At 44.2% G+C, this 25254-nt stretch overlaps 1 protein-coding gene across 2 annotated transcripts in view; it reads right to left on the bottom strand.

Annotated features, from left to right (window-relative positions):
* Positions 1 to 24837, bottom strand: part of RAD54L2 (RAD54 like 2) — a 46857-nt gene extending 22020 nt beyond the window's left edge. For both annotated transcript variants that reach the window (XM_058812725.1, XM_058812724.1), the window contains exon 1: positions 24723 to 24837. In XM_058812725.1, coding sequence (XP_058668708.1) covers positions 24723 to 24810 — 88 coding nt within the window. In that variant the 5' untranslated portion in view covers positions 24811 to 24837. The remainder of the gene's footprint in view (positions 1 to 24722) is intronic.
* Between the last annotated feature and the right edge of the window lie 417 nt (positions 24838 to 25254).

A 25254-nucleotide genomic window follows, 5' to 3' on the forward strand; every position in this document is an offset into this window, starting at 1 on the left:
TAGCTTCTTTGAAGCATCTTGTCCCCTTGTGTCAGGCAAAGAGATACCCTGAACTTCATCTTGTAATCAGCTTTCTTGCTTACATTGTGTATCTGAGCTAATGACTGAACTGAAATGACACTTAGACAGAACTTTGAAGGAAAGAAGACATCAGTGCAGAGGAATGTGGCAGATGAAGTAATACAGAACCAACAAGCATCACACTGTGACTCTGAGGGATCTGGAGACAGAGAGCATTCCTTCTCAAAATGCTGGGAGCTTAAATGAAGGATGCTTCAGTACAGCACATTGCACCTACAGCTGTCATGTTGATATGCCCATTAAATTAACCTTATCTCCCGCATCACATCTTAAAATTGAGATGACAAGTAGTAGATTCACACCTTGTTCAAAAGCAGCAACTTTGCAAACTTCCTCTCCAGACATCCCACCAGACCCACCCCAGCATTTGCTGCAAGTCTATGTCAGAACAGATTTAGGACTTCAGAGCTCTGCCCACCATGGACCAGTACCAGCAGAGGAGTTCAAGCATTTCTGTGAATATCTGTCTCTGCAAGCCCTACACATACTGGAAAACCAGGTGTCCACAGCTTACAGGATGGAACAGATCTCATGATGAATGCAAGGAGAGTTATAGCTATGGAGATAAAGGCAAAGGCGTTCACTGCTACAAGCACAGCAGTTCTACCACAGCCAAGGTCTTGGAGCCCCGTCCTTCCACCATGTCTCCTTAGACTAACAAGCTCAGATATCAAGCATCAGTTCACTTGCAGACAGAGAACTGTGCTGGGAATAAACCCAGTTTCTCAGGCTTCCCAGACAACAACTCTGCTATTTGAGCTACAGACACATTTTAGTCACATTACCTGCAATTCTTCAGCACTGTTTCCTTCCCCCCACCCCTCTTGACTCCTGGTTATATAACTAGATCAAAAGATTGGATGAAATAGGGCAAAGGGAAGCAGGGAGGCTGCACACGTGATCACATGCTCTGGGATGAGTCATTAAACCGGAGACAAACACTGCCATGGTTACACTGCTGCCATCTCACCCTGGGCCTGAGGACCTTGACAAGGCACCAGGGAGCACAAAGCCATGCTTGTTTGGAAGAGGAAGCTCTTCCCTCCCCACACTCCAGCAACTGCCCACCAGCAGCCAACCTTCCACCTGCACTGTGCCAGGCAAAAGGGTGTCTTCAGGACAAGGCTGACAATAGCAAAACCTAAAGGCTCAGGAGCCCAAATTATTATGTCTCCTCTATGTTTACAGATGTGTTCTGCAATCCCTATGAAGGCTCATTCCATTTCTGCATTTTACCTTTTCTTTCCTTTTAATGATATGTAATAGGAGCTCTGGTCAAACCTACACACAGCTGGATCAGATAGGTTTTTTAAAATATAATTCTCATCCGACCAGGAGCCTGAAGCCCAAAATTTGATGATAAATTTGGTCCTGCACTGAGTAAAAGGCCTCATCTGCCACAGCCACGTCTGCTCAGGCTGGTGTTTGTCCTGCCAATACAAGTTCTGAGGTGAGGAACACAATCTGTGCCTCAGCCCACATTCCTGACACATATGCATCAAGAGAACTCTTCCACGCTAGCGACAGCTCCAAACATCTCAGTGATTCAGCTGCAGTGGGATTCAGGGGACAGCGAGCTTCCCAAAGGCTGCTCCTATCCTTGCCACCACCATGAATAAAGCTTTACACAAAATTTAACTAACACAATGATAAAATCACAAGTCTAACCTTGCAACAGCTCCCACCACACCTGTGGCAGGAGCTGGCAGTTACAAGCAGGAATTGTTTTGCTGCTGCTTTGTATTAAACTCCTGATTATGTGCACAGCCTAAACCTAACCCAGATGAAAAGCACAGCTCCCTGCTGCAGTCATGTGGCTGCTCTCCAATTTGGTGAGCTCCAAGCTGTGTAAATGGGACCCACACTGGGACAGAAACACATTAAGAAACAATAACTACACACACTAACACCTATTTTGTATAAGAACGGGTCTGATCTTGGGTTGGGGGGAGTGTGGGAACAGCCTAGTTGAACAGGTCCCCTCAGGTAATCAATGGAATAATCCTGCCCCAATTTTGCCAAACCTACATAGACAACAGAAAGGCAATTATGGTTTTGTAACAGGCACTTGACATACTACTCTGCCATAGTTATACAAGTAGTGTTTTACACAACACAAAAATTCATCAGCCACGTTTGCATGTTGACAACTGTCTGATCATGCTGGAGCTGCTGGGCACTCTAGGAAGACCTGGGCACCTATTCACATTGCCTGCTTGAGAAGAGCATTGCTACCAGCCTGGGGGTGACAACCCAGCACAGCCCTGCACAGCAAGATGAGCCACAACAGAAAATACAGGCCCAAGTCTGCCCAGCAGAAGACAGCCAGGTGTGGTTGTTGGCAAAGGTGTAAATCCATCCCATGGTTATAAGCTGTGGGCACCAAGAATCACCCAGTTCACGCCAGCTTTGTTCCATGTTTTGCACTGTGTGACCAGATCTACAAAGAGGATCTCCCAGGAGAAATGGCAGTAGCATCAATGCAGCTACTCCTTCAGGTGGGTTATAGCACAGTTCCCAGTGGTTATGGACACCTGCACACACCCAGGCACTCTGTCCTGCAAGGTACCCCGAATGCCAAGAGGGGCACTACTATCCTTTCTCATGCACTTTAGAGGTGTGAAATGTGCCTGCACTTTCAAAACCCAACAGACCTGGTTAACAGCACAGCTCTGGTTTGTGCTGCAGGTCAGAGGTTGGCAGTTTTCTTTGCTCAATAAGCAGCAGCAAGCACCACCCCCAGAAGTACATACAAATAGGGGGAGGTGTTTGGTTTCTCGACCAACACTTGCATGTCACAGTGTTACAGTTTAGAAGTCTCTGTAAGAGAGTCGTGACTGCTGTGTGTAACGCTGCTTCAGATGCTCCCTCTGAGGTGTGACTGCCAGAGCTGTCCCTAAACACTGCACACAGCTGTGACTCATGATGTGTAACACAGCAAAAGATCTGTCCTGCAGTCAGGCACCTCCTATTGCACCTCATCACCTTTCAAACTTCTGTTAAAACAGCACAGGATCCAGCCTGGAGAATATTCTCATGGATTCAGCAGTGAACTGCTCTCGACACAGCCTGCTCTGCAAAATGGCTCAGGTTGCTGCGAAGTGTCATGAAGCAGCAGGTTGTTTTCAGGTGTGACATTCATGTAACTAACATTGTCTTGACATCAAGGTAAGAGAAAATCAGTGTTATAGCCAATCTCCATGCTCCAAGGCAGCCCTCAGTAAGTTCCAGTCTGTGCATCCACAGTTTGGCTCTAGCAACAGTCAGCACTCCTAGGAGTACAGAAATTCCCATTCAGAAGATCTGAGGGTCTCCTACCTGAGGTTCCTGCATAAGAAGAGCCAAGAAACCCCTCAGCGGACAAGCTACTGTGCAAGTTGGTGACTTCCTTGCCTGCCCAGTTAGTAGCCAGCTAACAGGGCTAGCTAGAGGTATGTACATCTCCTGGGAGACCAGTTCAATTGCCAGGGTAACTCCAGTGACTCCAGGGAAGACATAGCACTGAAACCCAGACACCTGTTTATTTCTAAAATAAACATTTCACTACAGAAACTCAGGATACCAAATAGAAAAATTTGCTGAGTTTTTGAGCATTATTTCCTGCCCTAAGGTAGGAACACACAGGTAGGTGTGCTCCTACCCTAAGGTAGGAGCACACAGGGATGTGCATGCATGGTAGAGAAGGTAGCTGCATGCAGAGCAGTGAGCAGTTAATTCTTACTTTGGGAGCTTTCTTTCATCCTGCACAAAGAACAAAGAGCAGTTAAATATTATTGAAGCCTTCTGGGAACTTCTATGCAGTTTGTGGGCAAAAGCCTGTCAGAGACTAGCTAATACTAGCTAGTGCTACTACAGCCGGTACTGAGCTGTCAAAGCAGGAATGGGAGGAGCACTGAGGGATGGCAAAGAAACTCTAATTGCACAGCTCCAGCTGCAGCTCAGTCCCTGACACACTGAACTACAACTGGAGTGGCAAAGGCTGGAGGAGCAACTCTGCAGAGCAAGCCCAGCTACAAAGGCTCTGACAGCCTGGAAGGTGCTGTCTGGGTTATGTGATGTTTCCCCAGTGTGCTGGGAACTGGAGTGGTGGGTAGGTGATGCCAGAGTGAAACTGTACCTGGCTCTTGAAGAACAGCAGCTCTCTAACTGCAGCACAGCAATCCACCCAGAGGCTGGCAACAGCCAGAGTCCTCTGGCTCATCCTGTACTCAGCTGTGCAATAAAAATGAAAAATTTTCAAAATATTCTTTGTATGCAACTGGTGCAGCTGTTGCATGGATGCCATGCGAGAAGGGAGGAGTGGTGTCTGCACAGAGCACCTCTCACAGAGGTGGCATTGTGTGAAAACACTTGAGCACCTCAAGGCTGGGCTAGAGATGGTAAATTCCTTGTGAAACCCCTCACATACAGAGGAGGTGAAAGTAAGGGAAAAGCTCAGAGTCCCTTCCTCCAGGCTTTACCTGTTGCAACACCCAGGAGAGGCACAAAGACGGCACACATCAGCACCTGGTTGCTTCCACCCAAAGCACTGGGAAAGCCAGCGGGTCGGAGCAGGACAGAGCAGGACGCAGCCCCTACGGGCACTCGGGGTTCTCCGCGGCAGCCGCTGGCAGGGCAGCTAATTAGGAACAAGACTTTGTTCTCCCCGGAAAATAATCGGGCTCAGTCTTCGACGGCAGGGCGCCCCTCCCAGCCACCAGCGCTTAACAAAGCCCTAATTATGTAAGTATTATATAACCCGGCACACCTGCCCCCCCGCGCCGGCCGCGGCACCCGCGCCCGCCCGCGCTGCTCCCGGCACGGCGGACCCCGCGCCCGGCCGCCCCTCTCCGGTCACCGGCAGCTGCTGCCAGCACGACAGCCGGACCAGCCTTTTGTCCGCCTGTCCGCACAGGACCACGGCTGTGGAGCTCCGAAGGCAGGCACCGCGCCCTGGCCAAGCGGGGAGCCACGCCGAGAGCCGCGGGACCGGCAGCCCCAGCCCCCGGCGGAACGCAGCCCACTGACCACGGCAGTGACCGACCGCCGGCACTGCTCCCGCCCCGGCTCTGCTGCCGTGCCCGGTGTCCTGCTGAGTCACAGCCACGCCACTGCCAGGCACAAAGGATCGCTCTTTCGGGCTGAGCCTGCTCCCGGGGGAAGCTTCCCCCACCTGTCAAAAAGCACGTACGTCTTCATGCCCGTTGCTCATTTATCTAGGAGTTAACCACCCCAGGTCTGTCGTTCATACCTGTCACTGTAACCAGACACAGAGTCTGTCATGTTGGTATAACAAAGAGTGCTGCTTGAAGTCTGAGTAACATGTTTTTCATTTCTCTAAGTATCAGTAAAGCGATCACTCGCTGTGGGTTCAAGATACCTACGTGAAATCTGCTGGTAAGGGATGGCAGGCTGTCTCTGTCCCCAGTGCAGGACCAGAGGATGGAGGGAAGAGATGAGCTCTAAAGAAAAGCCACCAGCACTGACTCTGTGGGCCAAAGCATGAGGAGGGAGCCAGACCATCAGCACACACAAGTCAAACCCATCTCCAGTCTCCTCTGGCAAGAAGTAAGCCCAAATAAATGGAAAACTTTAAAAGATCAATTACAAGGCAGCACTGCCCTTCTTTTTTCCTTCAGACATCTCTCAGCATATCAATTGCTGATGAGCTTATGCTGCTGAATAAAACTCCTTTCCTGGCCTGAAGGAATCCTTCAGGAACAAAAGGCAGCAGAATTGAAGGGTAGGAGCTAGGAATATACCACCCAGAAACCAAAGGGAAAGGAAGCGGCCAAGAAGTGCCGAGAGGCAAACTGGAATATCAAACAGCCAACTTTGGTGACAGGCGATATATTTTCTAACCCTGGGATTATGCAAGCAGAACCAGGCCCCAAATACCCAAGAGATCTTGTTCTGGCTGGGCCTCAATGCTGCGGACGCTGAGACCCGGGTTACATAAACACCAAAGAGCACTTATATAACTGTTGTATGGCACAGGCTCGCAGCCACAGGCACCCCATTGCCACTGGAGTGTGGCAGGTACCTGCTCTGGCACCCAGCCCCTCAGGACCTCCTCCCATTCCTGCACAAGGCCCTGAATGCAGCCCAGGTGAGATGACCGTCTGGTTGTCCTCCCTTTCGCAGGCACCAGAGGCTCATGGTTCCTCTGGAGCACTGGGCAATCCCATATCCATTTCCAGCTCAAAAGAGGGTTGTGAAATTTCAAATCAAACATTTTCATAGTGCTTTGAGATGGCAACCTGGAGAGATACACCTGGAGAGATACAGAACACAGCTATCTGCCATCCCTCTTCTAGATATGGAATCAAAACTACTTTTCCTGAAGAAAGTCCTCAAACCTAAACTGTTCCCTCCTGCCGTGCCCCCTCTCTTGCACAGACACTGTGGGCATTAGTGAAGACAGGGAAACAAAGACAGGAAGGCACCCACTGAGGTAGCAGGGGAGGCAGGGATCGGTCACATTTGTCCTTTAGCCAGGGGTGTGCAGAGCAATAAGTTACATAAAGCTACAGCTCTGGAGTCAGGAAATGTTTCAGGCTGAGTGCTGGGAAGTTTTCAACAAGCTGTGCGCAGGAGGGAACTGAAAGCTCCCCTTTCTGGTTATCCCAGTTAACTAGTAACCCAGAATAGAGTTTTGTCAGCCAGATTACAAAAATTACCATGGGGATCTAAACCACAAGCAACCGGATTTAACCTTATTTATTTTCACAACACTTCAAAGCTTTTTTTAAAAAAGAGAAATATGATCTAGTTTATTGAGGTGGCTAAATATTGATTTAGGTAACAAATTTCCCCTTTCCAGCTTCAGAAAATAGATGCATATGGGGGCTTGACATATTCCAAGCACAGTGAATCCAGCTGGCTGCTACCATGACTCTTCTAGGGATAAATTTCAGGGACTAAGAAAAGAGGACGAGTAGGGGAGCAAGCATTCTGCATTATGCAATGATTACATAAGCATTAATTTACACTAGGTAGCTGGGAGTTGTAGCTTTTTATCAGCATACCCTCAGAGCAATGAGAAATAATAAAGAAGGGATTATTTTGCCACACACTTCCAAGGCCACCAAAATGGCAAACAAACAGCAAGCACCAGCTGAACTTTAATCTCTGCCTCAAGCTCACATCGTAGCTTTGCTCAGGACCTGCTAACAAGGACAGGGAGAAGGCAGGTGACACTCTCTCCTAATTTAAGAGAGCAGCATGGGAAATAATCCCAGCACAAGGCAACCTCCAGCATCTGAGTCCTCCTTTGTTGTTGCTCCTGATGGTAGTGGTATAAGGGAGGAGTGATTTCAAAATGATAATAGTGTCACTTGTACCCTAGTCAGCGTCAAAGGAGCTCATGGGCATGATGAGCTCCTCACAGTACCTGTAAAACACCCTGCTGTCCATCTTGCAGAGGAAGAAACTAAATCAAAGCAATCAGGTGGGCATCAGTGCTGAGTAACTCAAGTTATTGGCTTCCTGTCCTATGCTCTAAACAACAATTCTCTTTCTTCTCCATAAATATAATTTCCTACTTAAAAAAAAAAACAAAACATAGTTGTGGATTTTTCTTAGAACTGTAACAAAGCACAGGAACTTCATCTACATTCCCTTTTTCTGCTTCAGTCTCTAAAGAAATTTCAGAGGAAGTTTTAAGGACTCTGTTTAATGAGGGAGGCATCACTTGGGAGAAAAATTCAAATTGTTGAGTTTGAGCCTGTGTGCTACCGCATTCCACTGGCACTTCTCCCATCAACTGCAGCCAGAAAAGTGACCGAGAGCAGTGGAGAAAGTTAATAAGACCAGGATGAAAGATCAGGATGAAACACCATTGCTGGAAGAACAATCTGCTTCTAGTTTTCCTTTCCAAAATAATGGTGCTGCTAAAGGAGTTTGACAAAAGGCTGCAAAGTTGTTTGTGGCAATCAGACTCACACAAATTGAAGTCACAATGCCACAGGGATGCCCACCCTAAAAATACACAACACCCTAAAATCTAAGCACATTACAGCCTGGAAAAGAAACAGGCACTTGTTTCTTCAAAAGGTTGCTAAAATTACAATTACCTCTATGGTCAAGTAAGAAATATATGTGTATATCACAAGGAAACAGGGATTTTTACATAAAAGACATTTTTCTTGCAGGATAACAGGGGGATAAGTAGTGTACTGCAACAAACCTTGATTTACTAGCTAGTGGTAATTAAAATCTGCTCAAACTTTCTATCAACATTTTTAAAATAAAAAAGTATCACAGCACTGCATATACAGGTGCTTGTTACTTTGAATACCCCAAAGAAGTATTCAGGCACCTGGAGTGAGGAAAAGCCGGATAAATCAGAGAGGAAAAGAAACATTGTTCAGTGGTTGAAGCACAAAACCAGGGAAGAACATGACGTGTAAGTTCTGCACAGACTCACTCAGTGACCTTGTGCAGTTTATCATCTCTTTTGGGACAGGCAGGTTGTGCAGAAGTGTGGTGGACACACTCTTGGATCCACCAGCCAGAACAGAACTTCAATATATAAGTTAAAAAGGCTCCCTCAAAGGGAGATCATTTTCTACTGCTAGAGACTTTGGTAGAGGCTATGACAAACCTTGTCCCAGACTTTACAACTTGAGAAGTACAAAGATGAGTTAATTTGCACTTTTGCTCTCTTACTTTTGTACAAATACCTTCCAACCCAAATTTTTGAAAAGCCTCTAACCTTGTATTTTCCCTCCATCTATGACCTACAGTCTCATTTCCAAAAGCATCTTTCCCTCCCTGTCTTCTCTTTTATACCTATTATCTAGACTAAGTTACATAAGCCACTTGTATCATCACCCAGATTCCTCATTTATCCAAACTCATTTTCTATTGTAATTCCTTTTTTCTCAGTTCACACTCTCCCAGAATTAGCTTCTTTTTCCTGCCACCAAAACCAGAGAAATAAGATAGATTTTTTTTTTCCTAAACCCCCTTCCCACTAATGGGTACAAATATTCCATGGCTTATTTCTATAAAAACTCCTCATGACAACCACACTGCACTTCCGTAGTAAACCAGGATTCCAGAGCTGGAACTCCTGGGGACCATTTTTGATCAGTCTGTTAGGTTCCAAGCATGACTTTGGAGGTATTTGCCACATGAACAAAGTGCAAGAAGCCTGGCATCACAAAGTACCTCACCTCAAAGTAAGAAGATAAATTACAAATTTAGAAAGTTCTTCAAATCTGAACAAAGTTTTTTCTCCAACATCCTCCCACCAGCAAACAAATTAGGTGGCAGCTATCCCCAAACTGTGAACTCCCATTAGGATTTCACCAGCATCTCCCATTTGATAGGGGGAAAACAGCCAAGTAGCTTTTAGTCTCTTAGGCACTAATTAGGGGATCTGGAGCAAGCACCAACAGCTCTGCCTGGTGCTCAGATTGTTGCCCGGTCAGCAAGTCACCAAATATTTCACTGACAAAAGAAGCTCTTGAAACTCTTATCAAGTAGGATGTTGCAGAGAAAGTATCCACACATAGTTGAAGGGGGTGGGGGAGAGGACAGTGGATATAAAATGATACTGCTATTAACAACTGCCTCCTCTCTTGGAAAAAAGAAGTTTTGCAGAATTACAACACAACAGCAGCAGAAACAATAACAGCCAGACCCAGAATGTCACATGACCAAAGACTTCAGAATTATAGGCGCAAAAGAAGAGTGAGCTTCCTTCTCATGCCCCCTCCATCAGGCACTGCAAGGCTCTGAAATCAAAACGTCTTCCATCCCTGCCTGGTAGGGAGCACATTAAAACCTGAGACCTACAGAAAAGCCTTGGTTCCTGATGACTTTTACCAGCCACTGAGTGGGGTGCTCCTGCCCAGGGGTGGGAAAATTAATAGCCTGTAACAGGAAAGCAAGAAGGAAAAGAAAACAAGGGAGAAAAAGAAAGAAAAATCAACCCATAAAATCCCCCACCTGTGTCCTACCTGGAAACTGCTGAGACTCATCCAAGAGGAGCATGCTGCTCAGTGCACCAAGGCAAGCCCTTTGCCTGCACACTTGTTCAACGTGGCTGCACACTCTCAGCTCTTCTGCTATTCGTGTCTCAGGGTCTTCAGGACAAAAGTTTCCAGTCACTCCTGACAACTCCTTATCTCTGCCCACAGCCCAGCGAGCATAAATCCACCCTCACTGGCTGTTCAGTTTGCAGGCGGGAAAAGACTGCTGATAAAACAGTCCAGGGTACAGGCAGGGAAACCTGCACTTAAAGCTTCTGGAAATAACTTTGGTAAATAGCTCCTAGTGCTTGAATCCACCCAGCTGGTGTGACGAGAAGCAGTACGTATATATCCTCCCTGCACCCAGCCGAGACGGACTGGGGTCACCGTTACATAACTAGTTAAATATGCCTCGTGTTCAGCCTAAATAAAAATTGTCACTATCTCCTCCCCTGCTCGGAGAGTCAAACAACACAGCCCTGCCCGAGGTAGCTGCTGCTCCACTGGGGCTCGATGCCTGGAGCTGTGCTGCCGGGACGGTTTGGCTTCCGTACGCGCTCCCGATCAGCGGCAGCAAGCTCAGTTTGCCTGGGAAAAGAGTTTCAGAAGAGAGAAGAGGAGCAGGGAGGCTGAGTGGGTGTGTACAGGGGAGGTCTCTCTCCTCTGGAGCGGCAGAGCTGCACGCTGCCGTACGGATCAGATCCTATTCACTCAGCCTGTGATCCAGTTCAACTAGTGGCAGAGACCAAGACTGAGAATAAAATAAAAATCCTTACATAACCACTCAGGCTCCGGTGGGGCCCCGTGCAAGGGGAATCCCAACAGACAACAGGACACTCAGAGCAGGGGACACGCAGGACCACAACTCTGCCTCTGAGTTTCACTGGTGGGTGGGAAGGAGATGCAAAAAGGAGTACAGACTTTCTGGCTTTGAAAACAATGGTGATTTTACAAGCTATTTGCATGATGCTGTCTAATTTGCAAGAAACCTGGACAACTGAGACTGAAACTTGAGCAATCTGATGGAGCTGGTAACCTGTCTGAACAACAACAGGTGAAAGAGCATCCTGTTCGCTTGGTTAAACCAGCAGCTTGTAGCCCACTGCAAGTTTCTAAGTTTTCAGGAAAGAACTTGTTAGAATTTGTGGAGTGAGAGATTACTTGAGTTTTTGTCCCAGTAATTCACCTGCATCAGGACAGGCACAAGAGAGAAAAAAGAAGTGCAGAATAAGTCCTTTAAAGCTGTAGTTGAACCCCTAAAGGCTATCCACCCTGCTTAACCTTCTTAAGTGTTGCAGAGACTTTATCCACGCCCAGTTCCCTTCACAGGCATATCTAATGCCAGTAATAAACAGCAAACCTCGGCTGAACATAATGAAATTAGCTCTCTGGTAGTGAGCATTTGTCCATGTAACAAAGTCAGCTGTTTATTGAAACAACTGGTGAGGGAGCTCTGGGAAAGCCAGGACACACACAAGGAACCCAAAGCAGGCGGTGTCCGAACAGCCCCCATACAGACCTGCAGGACAATGAGCTGCACTCACAACAGCAAAAGCTGATCTAAAGCTGATCTAAAAGTCTGCAAGAACAGCCAGGGCAGAGCCCAGCTCCCCTTTGTGTGACTCCAGCCATTTTCATTTGACCTTTCTTTGAGAGGGTAGCAGGGCACTGTGAGTGCTTGCTGCCATCAAAACACCCTCAGTGCTTCAGGGTACATCACAACTTTGAAGTGAAACAAACCCAAACCCAATATGCTTTTTCATAGTTAGAGCTATATAAATTTCACAAAAAAAAAAAAAAAAAAAAAAAGAACTGTATTACAATTAAGACCCTCAGTAACAGGACAGCCTTTCACCTATGTCACAGATTCAAACAGCCTGGCTGGCACACAATGTTTATCAAGGGGGAAAAGAGGGACAAATATATTAAAGAAGTGTATAGCCAAGGATCTTGTAACAGACCTTATAAGGACATTGTACAGTTGGAATAAATAAGCAAACATGACCTCAGCATCTGACCTAACAAATTTATGAATCTGGAAAGCAAGATTTAAAAACAAGTACTGGGTAAATACAACTGGTATTTGTAAAGCATGCAGTGCTGGTTTTGGCTGGGAGAGAGTTAATTCTTTTCTTAGAAGCCAGTATGGGGCTATGCTTTGGACTTATGTTGGAAATGGTATTGATAATAGAGATGTTTTTGCTATTGGTGAGCAGGGCTAACACAGAGTCAAGGCCTTTTGTACTTCTGACACTGCCCCACCAGTGAGGAAGCTGGGGGTGCACAAGGAGTGAGGAGGGGACACAGCTGGGACAGCTGACCCCAACTGGCCCCAGGGATATCCCAGACCATATGGTGTCATGCTCAGCATGTAGAGCTGGGGAAAGGAGGAGGAGAGGGGGGATATCCAGAGCTATGGTGTTTGTCTTCCCAAGTCACTGGCACTGTGATGGAGCCCTGCTTTCTTGGGGATGGCTGAACACTTGCCAGCCCATGGGGAGGAGTTGATGAATTCCTTGTTCTGGTTTGCTGTTTAACTATCTTTATCTCAGCCCACAAGCTTTGTCACTTTTACTCCAGCAATGTTCTCCTCCATCCCACTAGGGGATAGTGAGTGGCTGTGTGGGGCTGAGCTGCCAGCTGGGGTTAAACCACAACACATCCACATTACAGTAGTCAAGCATGAGAAAAATGGAAGTTCAATACACTGGGGGAAACAGGAAACCTATACCTGTCCTTCTGTAACACAGCAACAAAAAGGGAATTTCCTTCAACTCAGCATGCAAAAGGGAGAAGCAATTTTTCTAGCCCTTCTAGTCACAACAGGCTCCTGGTGAGGCCACCACTGCTAGCCAGGATAAACACTTATTCACACAACCAAGAATTAGATCTGCCTGAAACAGTCAGTTTATAAAATGATCTCCTCATGGAAGGTAATCTTGTTACAGATAAGTCCATTTACTGAACAGCTTTTCCATGAGGCCAGTCTTACCAGTAAGGAACAAGGTTCTCCCCCCCTTTTTGGGGTCTGAAATCTTACCCAGCTGTCACACCTCACCTTCCTCCTCTCAAATCACAAGCTCTTTGCAATTGTACAAACTGTGCTATATGTCACAAGAGGCTTCTCAAAAAGCTTTTGTCACCTGAGAGATTCCCTTGCTAACAACTTAGGGCATTACCTGTTAAAAAACACCCACACAACAATATGAAGTTTGTATTTTCATAGAATATTAAGAGAAAGGTCCTTCAGAACAGGTTTTTTATTTGGCTGACCAGTGTTTCCAGCAGCAATGTCAGCATCCCTGAACACTGCAAATTCACAAGCATTAAAACTCATACTTAAACCTGTCTATAGGGACAAGAAACTTGACCATAAAGTGTTTAAGCGTTTTAGGACATTAATTCCCCTGTATAGCAAAGAACATTATCAAACTGAAGTCCGTTAAACTAAATAAGTTTCAACAAAATGTCCAAAAACATGCATTCCCTTCAAGGTGGAGTAGCTCCTTCCCCAGCCCCATGCCTGCTGTCCACCTTGAACCTCTCAGTCCCTGCTCCACAGGCTGAGCAGCTCCATGACTGCTCCCTGACCTGACCCAAGCCCAGCAAGGACAGCAGCAGAAGAAGCACTGCATCTCTGATGTGCCACCCTGCTCTTGGTCCCTGCAAGCTGGGGGGGTGCCCTTCCCTCCAGGCTGTTCATCCTCATCACCACCCCATCAAGCACAAGAGACCTTTCTTGCCCACCCTTAACTGCTCCAGGCTGGCTGCACAGTCCCTTCCCCACACCATGGCTTTCTCCCAGCCAAGTTCCACACCCAGCAGCTCCTTCTGCACACCCCACTGACCTCCACTGTGCAGGGAAGCTGCCTACTAACCCAAATTGTTTGTAAGTTACTGAACATGAACCAGGCTTGACAGCCACATTTCACTCTTGATTAGCACCTGCTAGTAGCACATACACATCATTAAGGCCACTTTCCCTGCCCTAGTTTCCATGTTGTTTTAGCAACACAGAAAACACCCAAGAATCCCAGGTTTGACTTGGACACGGTATAAGGTGTTGTTTATCCACCCAGAACGGTTCAGACAGACTCACACTTGGACCCACAACACTCTGTGTTGGCAACTGAGTATTGCTGGGCTTTGAGAATCATTTGCTTTTTAAACAAACACTGCACTGCAAATAAAAATTCTTTTTTTGATAAGATCTAAACCAACCATGGAAAACCAGAGGAGTTTTTCCATTGACTTTAGTGAGTTTCAGATTCAACCATAAGGCATAAAATTTGGTAAATCTGTTTTTTCTAATTTTATTTTATTCATATAAATCTTGGTGTATTTTCTTCCCCAAACTCATCTAAATCATAAGTGGGAGGAGGTTGGAAGTTGTACATAATGTAACAAAAATCTAATTGCACAAAATACAGGAAATTACACAATGCAGCGCCTCTTGCAAATGCTTTTCACACTGGCACTGTGGCAAAACACACTGCTTGAGATTCCAAGGCTTTCAGAGGTTGTTTAAATGTACCAAAGAAAATAAGCTGTTACTAGACAAGATGTAATGATTTAAAGTTGAAGAATTTATACCACAGATATTTGTCATCATTCTAATCAAAATTAAATCCATTCAGTTAAAATCCCAGTTGCATTCAAGAAACTGATTCCTCATTTCTGTAACTTGCTAAATTTCTCTGCTGCTGTAGATGACACGACGTATTTGCGCACCACTGAAGAGTTTTTTGGTACGACTTTAATTTCATTCTATTCATTTTCAGCTATGTGCAAATTTGACATAAATCAAGTTGAGTACACAAAAGTACCACTTTTAAATCACTTCTAACAGTTCAAGTATTTAAATATTTTACATAGATGAGGATTATCTGCAGATGTTTTAATTGTAAAATTTGTTTTGACAGATATTTAAACTAGAAGTTTCTGTTCACCTAGCCCAAAAAGATTTTATCTTGTAGCTTTCTCCTGTCTCATTCCTATTTGCATATTTGCAAGTGAAAATAAAGTCCTCTGACTCCTACTTAGAATTTTTTTGAGGCTGAGTCAGTGAACTGCATATTGAAGAAAATGTGAACAAGACATTTTAAACATCTGCAGTACAAAATACTGTTAATAAAAAAATACTTTGAACCAAACAATGAACCAGACACTTCTACAAGTTCCATGCTGCAGTTTCTCTAAAGCCTAAGCAAGAAGTTAAAAAGATAAAGGAAATAACTGTGATGTGATATTGTATTTTAAAATCTGAAGATTACTTCTAATTTAATTAAAACAGTTCTTCACCTCCCTCCACATGTTTATTATTTAATATTACACTTGCAGAACATATAGCTACATGCACATTTTATTTAACCAACCATTAAAATCATAATGATTTAAAACCATAAAACCAAAACTAATACCATATAAATTAGGGGAAAATGAAATTAAGGAGCCCTTGCATGGTTTTAAACTCAGATGAAAATCAAAGAAGTTTCACCCAGTGAAACTGGGTTTCACCCATTTGAACATAAAAGGGGTGCTGCCTAAAATGTAAACCAGAGAATTTTCACTTTGGCTTCCTTACACTCGTCAGGTGAACTTGGCAAAGTGACTTTGCCACTCCTTACCTGTTCAAGAGGGAAAATACCACATTACAAATTTGCTAATTAGTTTCCATATGATTTCATCACTGTTACAGCAGTTGCAGCTGAGGGAATACAGTACCCATTAGCAATGGCGAGGTGTGGTACAAAGCTGACAATGTGAAATGTACATGGGGGAAAAAGACATCAAACAGACAGAGGAGCAAGGTGGGACTGTCCTTTGTTAGAGATTCTCTGGCATTATGACAATAAAAATGCAAGTTTTTTGCCAATAAAGCACAATTTCTATATCACGCAAAAAGCTTATCAGAAAAGCAGGAAGACAATTTGAGGCAATTCTTTGTTCAGTTAATAACTGCTGACCCTGCTCCCCACACCTTCAAGCTGATCTCACATTTGTGACAGCTTTAAGAGAAGAGATAAAACACAGATTAAAAAAACATTTGAGAAACTCCACATACATAAATAGAGAAAATGCAGAGCCATGGACGTGGGCTGCTACTCAACTGCATGGAAAGATTTCTATTTTGTATTCCATCATACGCAATAGATCAAAGGGAAGGAGGGAGAAAAGAGGGGGGAAAGCGTAGCTGGTTATAACAGCACATCATTTCACGAGATCTGCCAGCCCCTGCGCCCAATTGGCGGCTCTGAAGGAAGCAGAGCTCTGGCGTCATCACCTCCTTTTAAAGAAGTAAAGCTAGTCATTACTCCAGGTTATATAACACTCAGACTATGCCAGACTTTGTGCCACCCTCTCAAAAAGGAAGCCGCTGTCAGAGAGCCTGGGAGGCGGGCAGGGGAGGCACCGACGATTTCCTTCGGAGCTTCCCCCTGCTCGGGACAAGCCGAGGGGACCGGGAAGGGTCCCCGCGGTCGGACAGAGCGACCGAGCCGCGACATCGGCACTCCGCAATCCCCTGCGCAGGGGGCTGGGGCACAGCTCTCCTCAGGATCTCATCCTTCCTTCCCACAGCAGCCCCCAGGCCACACCTCACCCTGCTGGGAATAACCGAGTTCACGGGGTTACTCAGAGTGCTGGAATCAGGCAGTAAAGCCCCCGAAGCCCAGGCACCGCTCCTCCCCATTCCTCCCTGACTGATCGGCAAACAGCCCACAGGGAAGGCACCTCTGCCGTGCTCCCACCTCCGAAACTGCCCCAACGCAGCACAATGCTCAGCCAGGCAATCTGCAGCTTCGGAACCGGCACAGGGGAGATAAAGCACCCAGCACTGGCTGCTCCCAGCAAAGCACTCAAGAGGATTTTTATTTAACATCATTTAGTGAATCCAGTAAATCCAGTTCAAGCAAGTTGGGTGCCACAGGGTCTGCACAGTGAGCTGGAGACAGGGGCCCTCGCTGGCTGGGCAGGGCCAAGCCCTCAGACTGCACACACAAACATCATTTTGCTCTGACAGACACACTGTGCTCCCAGGAAACTGCCAGGATAAAAACTATGGGTAAAATCTGCGGCCTTCTGTAATGAAGCAAAATTCCCAGAGAAATCCGTGGGGCTTTTGCCTAAATGAGAGGCAAACCTCCTCTGCAATTTCAATGTAACCATTCAGTATTACTCAGTAACTAGGTCTGCTAAAACTGTGAATGCTACCATCCCCATCTTCTTCTACCTTTGATACTGTGTCTTTTGTATTTTATTCACCTGGATTGTGGAAACATAGAAGCCAGCCAGCTCCTAATTTTTTGTGTCTTAGGAAACCGACACAAGTCTTGAACATAAGGTTTGTGGACACAGAGTGTATGCTGAACAGACACAAAGCCCTTCTCACTTTCAGGAACTGAGAAAACAACAAAATTCCCCTCAACTTCTTAGTTCTTGTGCATCACCTGAGAAATACATCCACTATCTCCAATTGGATGCACATTTACAGAGTTACCCACAACCATCTGAGGCTGAGACCCACACTCTGCATATATATAATAAAGTACATTTAAACACTCTGATCCATAAGGATCAAATTCTAATGTCATGCAATGCAGTTTCCTATGACAATTTAATTAAGTTTAAACAGATATCAATAGGCAGGATATTAGTTGACAAGTAAATTCTCCTACAGGTAGTGATTGCTTTTGTACCTCTTATGATACCACACAAGCCATCCTCTTTGCAGGCAATTATTGGCTTGGAAGACAGTCTACATAAAGTTACTACAAGCATGAAAACCTGCCTGGCTTGAAAGGATCATCAAAGTGCACAGTGGTACGTGAAAGCTCAGATCTGGCTCTTTACTAAGACCAGAGCCATTGCATAGGCAACAAACCTACACTGGAGCAGAGGCTTGTTTCCTCCAGGATATGTCCTCCCAGCTTCCTTGGAAATAGTACTGGTGGGCTCTAGAGACAGCTGCATGCAGCCACAAGTAACTAAAACAAAAGAATATATACAGGGAAGTCCATCAAGAAGGAAAAAGTGAGATGATGCCAATCACCACTCTTCCTTTTTCCTAAGAAATTCCCATTGTGCACTGCAAACATCCACTTGTAGATTAAAGTGCAGGATTATAACATATGGGGACTCACCACCCTGGCATACCTACAGAACACAGAGGAGTTTACAGTTAAAGCTCCCCTCGTGATTGTCTTCAGTGCTTTTCTAGACTTAGCAAAGTCCTGATTCTGTTTCATTGCATACCTTTTGCTCCAGCTCATGCACTTTCAAACAACAAAAAGATGCCACTCTCCACTCCAAGCTCACTCTGATGGGCTTGTGCCTTTCCTTAGCCCCAGCACCTGCCTCCAGCTAAACAAGGACAGGAGATCAAAGAACAAGTCACCAGCCTGAGGCAGGAAGCATGCAGCACCCAAGGCCTCTGTGCTACACACTGCAGCAGATGGAAGCAGGGCTCCTCAAAGAGCAGTTCTGTTCTCTGAGGCTGCCTCGACCTTGGGATGCCCATCTGCCCTTGGTGCCACCTGGAGACACAGCTGTGAAAGGCTGCTTTCCAAAAGGAGTGGAGAGATTAAAGCAGTAAGTAACTAATTGCTCCTCCTCTTCTTAAGGAATAAATTAAATTTTCTAGCAGATAGGAAGGACAACTTAAAACCAGTGTTTCCTTAAAGAAAATGCTGTGCAGTTTGGTCAAAAGTAGAAGGCAAAAGGTTTCAGGTTGTTGGAACAAATCTGCATTTACCAACACAAGCATGATCATTCATTTCAGGTAAAAAGTGCAGAGAAATTACTTTCTAACAGTAGTTTCTTTTTTTCTCCTCCTTTTTATCTCCAGCAGGATGGGCCTTTTAAAATCTGGATATAAAATGATAAATGATATCATTCAGCAAGATAGGAAACTGTCTCCATACTCTGCCTCTCTCTCAGTTTCATACAGGTAAGTATAACATGACCTAATTTATAAGAATAACTACAGTCAAAAAGCAAAAAACTCACATATTTGAGGAGGAGGAGCCTACAAAATGAACAGATTTATAACCAAAGACTTTCCTTTCTTCCCCTGTAAGGACAGAAAGTTACTCTGTTCCCAACCACACACATCCAGCTGGGGACTCCCACACACCCCAGTTTTGTTTTGTTCCAGCACTTTGTTGGGGAGAAGAAAAGATAGAATGCTTTGGGGTGGGAAGCACATGAATAACACCATCTCCAAAGTGAGCAGCAGATCTCTGTACCTTAAGGATGCACTCATGTATCATTCAAAGAAGTATTAACCCACACTTCCTCATGATATTAAAAACAGATTTCCAAAATAATTTCAGCTTTAATAACTCCAGGTGCTAATGAACTTTCTAGTAAGTATGGTATTAACCACTCATTTTTCCCATTAGATTAGACAAAGAATTTGCCCAGGCAAATACAAATTGATTTCCCTTTCAATGTAATTGCACCCTATAATGATGACCCACAAAGAGCCACAGAGGAACATCATATTAAACAAAATCCATACTTGCTATAACTTCATGCCAATATTTTTTTCCTCAACAACGAAGTGAAAATCATAGGAAAAGCTGATCAAGCAGGACCCCTTTAAATGAACAGACTTTCCTCTAGTGAGGGCTCAAGGTAAGCAGAGATCTTTTCAAGCTTGGATCAGCAGTGGTGCCATCTGAAGTCAAGAGCTCCTGCCTTGGTATCAAGGGGGGAAGTTCAAAACTGAGTACCAAGTGGGAGCTCAAGTTCAAGCAAAAGCAGCTACTGAAATACATTGTGGATCGTGCTGCAGAAAGGAAAGGTGGCTCTGTTTGAGCTATCAATGTCACAAGCAGGGTCAGCACTTTTAAGAGGTTAAGGTGAGGAAAAGGCTCTCTCTTCCCCCTCACTTACCTCATGTGCCAATCTCTCAGATGTTCTGAAATTTTCTGATGCCCTCACCCTACCAAGGAGCTGCAAAACATCACATGCACCCATGTGTCCTCCTCTCCTGGACTCATTATTCTGTACCACCAACCAACTGTGCTTCTCATTCATTCCTCTCTAAGAGTCTGTATGTCCACAAAACCCCACACAAACCAGTCTTGGTTTGCTCCAGCACATTGCCAGGGAGTAGGAGGAACAGCATGAGTCTGAGCTGGGAAGAGGGAGCTCCTCCAGTTCTCCAGTAGTCAAACAGAGATGCCACAGAGCTCACACATTCCCAGCCCTGGAATGTGGGGAAAGAAACAGGGGACAGGAAAGGAGAAAAAGTGTAGAACACAGGGTAGGAGACAAGGCCAATTCCATGTAGTTTGTCTTACCACAACAGTATCACCTAATATGTTATTATTTGGTGTTGCCTAGTATCTTTGTACAGTAAGAACTGCAGCACTACTGTAGTACTGGGAAACTGTTCACCAGTATGTACCCTAAAAGCACAGATTCCAACCCCTGTCTGCTGTACCATGCATCCTGGAATGCAAACACAACTAGGAGCCTTTGAGGACAGGGTCTGAATGCTTGTGCTCATTAAGACATCTTTGAGAGAACTGAACAACCACTTCTACCCCAAACTGCACTTGAAGAAAGTGTTTAACCCATATACTCAGAGGTAAGAAAACAAGCAACTTGCCATCACTATTAATAGCAGAATTACAGCAATACATATGAATAAGAGATAATGAATTCCAGAGACATCACAATAATCCAGAGACATTCCCAAAGTGAAAAAACAGAACAGTACAGTGGGATTCATTCAAACACTCAACAGCTTTCCTAGGGAAAGCTCTGAGGTATAAATGGTCCATGCATTTGAAATGATCTGTAAAATCCATATTGGAGATTTGTTTCCTCTTTGCTCAAATTAGCTTTTATTCCTATGGAGTCCTACACAGCCCTGAGCAACAACCAGGATCAGAGAAAAAGTGCAGCACTTGAAACAGCCCTTTATCTCCACAGTCATCAGTACATCACATTTCTAGTGAAAACGATTCAGGGAGGTAACAAAAAAGTTTCTAGCAGTCACACATTGCTATCACAAAATCAAACATGATAAAACAGGTGCTGCAACCCACAAGTGGTGAAAAAACAGATGAAGTGGGCAGGGATGACAAGGCTGGAAAAGCAGTGGCAGCCTCTGGCTAGGATTGAAGCGTGCTGCTGGGATGGGTGTGCAGTCTGGCAGCCAGGGAAGGGGCTGTAAGTCAGAATAGGTATGTTCTGAAAGGAGAATTCTAGAAAAAAAGAAAAGACTAAAGCTGGAAAATTTCCTACACATGATGCCCAGGTTCATTAGCTGGCCACCACTGAAGAAATGGATAAAGGATGTAAGCTGTGGGGTTATTAGCTTTCACTCACTGAGAAATATTCAGAAAATTAGCTTTTCAGACTCTTTTGATTCCTTGAGGGCAGGGGCAAAGGTTGAAGAGCTGTGTTTTTCCATACTGAAAGCCTGTGCCATATAAGTACAAACTAACTCTAGACCACCCATAGGACAGCCTATACTAAATGCAAACAAAACTGAGCAGAAAGGAGAAAAATGTGCCAAAACTGAAAATAGCACTAAAATACCAGAATGTATAAAGACTCCTAGAAGACTATGAAACAAACTACACACAAGGATTAACTCCACATACAACATGTATCAGAAGGACAAAAACAGGTTAAACATGCAAAACACAAGTCACTGATAAGTCTGAGATAATATGATCAACCACCACCAAGTGTGGATAACATTACATTAACACTGGAAAGTTCTTAAGTTATTTGAACCACCATCAATACATGGAAATCCTAAACAAAGCCACTAGTTTGCAAGCAAACAGTAAAAATGTTATTTTTGTAATTGATATAATCACTATTATTTAAAACAAGTAATCAGTTTCCATTTGGATAAAATGTTTAAGCAGCCTGTCAGCCTTCCAAGAAATAGCTCTGAAAGATTTATTAATTATCTAAAGCTTGTTGTGCTAGAAATATGCATGAGCCCATCCTCAAGGGAAAGATCCCCCCAGGATCCCCAGTGGGATCAGAACAACCACAATACCAGGAGAGGAGCAGAACAGCACAGCTGGGAATAGGGAGAACAAAGTTTTAACAGAAATTATTAAAATTAAGCGTTTTAAAAGCTTCATATAAACACTAGAGCACGGCATCCCTTATGAATAAAACTGTCTGTTCCAAATATGATATTTATGAATGAGGTTACTCTTCAAAGCCATGGGATTACAAACATCAGATGGGCACAATAAAATGAACCTCTTAATTCTGAAGTTGGTTATATTTCATAGGTTAAAGAGCAGGAGGCTGGTTTATATTAGATCTAAGGTGATACAAATGCCAAATGACATTTTGGAGGCAATGTGTAGCTGTAAGGAGATATCAGGAAAAGCAGACTGGACACCTCCACAGAAGATAATAATTATACATCTAAGCACCCAGAAAGCATTCTGATATTGTGGCAGGCAGAATTAAAGCTGAACAATCTGAAACCTCAGAGGCATCTAGCTTTGCTCAGCTCATGGGAGGGAGATTTCCCTTGTACATAATGAATAAACATAAAAATACTTTATGTTAGGTTCTCATGTAAATTCTTTTTACTATTCCTCATTATTTTCTACTTTAAAAAAATATTTTTAATGAGTCACAACAAAAATATAATACATAAACATGTTTCTAGTGTTTTAACATGAAAATAAAGAGCTGTCATTAGCAGCTCACAATGCTCTGTATACCTACATTGATCTTGTCTGCTTTGGAAAGAATACTCCTGACAAACAACTGTGAGTATCCACTCACACTAATATAGATGTTGATGATAAAGCACATCAGTCTATGATAACAGACTAGTGGAACAGTGGGAATGACCCACTTGGACATGACATACAGACACTCCCTTCTGTTAATGAAAGTTTGGCAACCACATCACACTTCCTCCTGCCCCACTGCTGCAGGGTCCTGTAAACAAAGTGCCATCATCATCATCATCATCATCAGTCTGAGACAGAGTAACCTGTGACCTTGTAACTCTTCTCTGCGTTGATACTGGGAATTCCCTTGTTTCTTACCTGAACTAACACTTCCATTTCTGCTACCTTCTCATTAGAAAAAGCCACCATGTGAATAAAAAAAAAAAAAAAAAAGAGGAATGCATTTGTTTTTGTGTAAACATTTTTATAAAAACATTTAAAACGAAAACAGTATCTTCAAATAGCACATGGCTGAAAGAATATAACAGCAAAACAAACAACACTTGAGGACAACAATTTATTTTGAAGCCAAAAATTCTTTAGTAACTAGAAGAAGAGAGAAGCATCTATTTTTAACACATTCTCTGCTAAGAAAAGGAAGATTACTCTCAGTTGGTTTAGGTAGGTATATTCAAATACCTGCATACCCTTTGAAGTTATTAAAATTTGCAATTTTAAAGGAAGTGAATAGAGCATCCCCTTAGGCTCTGGCTACAGTTTTGTGATACAAAGAGTTTGAAGGGAAATTCAGCATGGGGAATTCCCACCTGAGCTCTTCATTCCAATCTCTGTGCCCTAGAACATCAGCCCTTCTGGACCAACAGACATTTCTAGGACTGTGCCATGACCCAGAACAGTTATCCAGTAACACTCAAATGTAACCTGCACAGCACAGGCTCACAAACACCTGCATTAGCCCTGGTCTGAACTGCTCCTCTCCTGAATAAGAGAGTAGGGCAGGTGAAACTAGGTGAGGGTAGAAGGTGACAACTTAGCACTTCCATCTTTCATCTTATAAAACAAACAAAGGAGAACCCAACCTGTATGCTGGCAGTAAAGAACATTTTCCAGCTGTTAATGATGATTACTGTGAATGAGCAATAATTGTCCATAGCATCCATCAAATTGTTTATGTATGGGACAAGCCAATGACACAAATGTGTTTATTTTCACCATAATCTTTAAATAATACAAGTAATTGCAAATCAGCTCATTTACTTAACATAATTGCTTTCCTGAAATTTGAAGCTATTTTAAAAATTCTATCCTCCTTACAATTTATACTTGTGGCTTGTTTTCCTGATGGAAATATTTTTTGGTAAGGAGAGTATATTTAACATTAAAAGTCTATTAAAAGTAAACAGCCACATAAGGACTTCTCCCTACCAAGAGCTGGACAAATCCTAACCCTTACACAACCTCCCAAGGGGTGACAGCCAGCTTTCTATAACAATGTATTGATACCTCAGGTTTTAGCTTTTAGCTTTTATATTTTTCAGATTCTGTACTGCTTTAGTGTGTAGTTCTGAGCTTCATATTAAGGGATGGTGAGCTCTCTTCACAGAGTAGCTGGACAAAACAATTCCTCTCCTAGCTTGGGACCAAGGAATACCACCCAAATTTCAGGCCCAAGAGCACAAACAACGCAGATTGAAGAGTGAAAAACAAGAAGGATGGGACTGCATGGGCTAAAGCTGTAACTGGACAATTAACTGCAATATGCAAATGGAGCAGAACTGATCAAAGTGAGAGACCCTATGACTGGTTGTGCATTTTGTGACCATTTTGGTTCATCTTGGGTGCAGCCCTGGCTGGGCTCTTGTGCTGCCCAAGGTGGATCCATGGAGACCGTTTAATAAATCCCTCCTTTATTCTTTAACTCTGTCAGGCCTCTGTTCTAGGGCAGCCTTCACAAGGCATCAGTGTATTCCCAACCCCATTCACTCACCACTTTCATCAAGTAAGTCCTCCTCGTCATCCCCATCGTTGTCCTCCTCCATCGCCTCCTCCTCATCTTCCTCCTCCTCCTCTTCCATATCCTCCTGCTCCAAGTCCGGGTCCAGGTCCGGATCACTCCCTGAGATTGACTCGTCTGACATGATTCCCAGTGGTGCTCCTTGTGCATTACCTGCTCATGTTCTACCGTGAGGCAGCCCTGCAAGGACACCAGAGAGGAACGTGAGCCCAGCAAATCCCAGCCTTTGAGCCCCAAGGCTCAACATCACAGCAGCATTACTGCACATAAAAAACCAAATCAGCCTTTTAAATAACAGACTTAGATATCAGACAAAGACAAAACCCTGTGGAGAAAACAGATGCTGCAAGAAATGGATCATAATGATACAGGCCCTGCATTGAAGAATCTCCATCTTTTCATGGGTGCCCTTGACATGCACACAGGACTCTTCCTGCTGGAAAATTTCTGGTATCAATGCCTGATTATTCAGAGATGCAAAAACTAATAAATTATGTGAATGAGT

Source organism: Ammospiza caudacuta, chromosome 12 (assembly GCF_027887145.1).
Source record: "Ammospiza caudacuta isolate bAmmCau1 chromosome 12, bAmmCau1.pri, whole genome shotgun sequence".
NCBI classification, from domain to species: Eukaryota; Metazoa; Chordata; class Aves; order Passeriformes; family Passerellidae; genus Ammospiza; species Ammospiza caudacuta.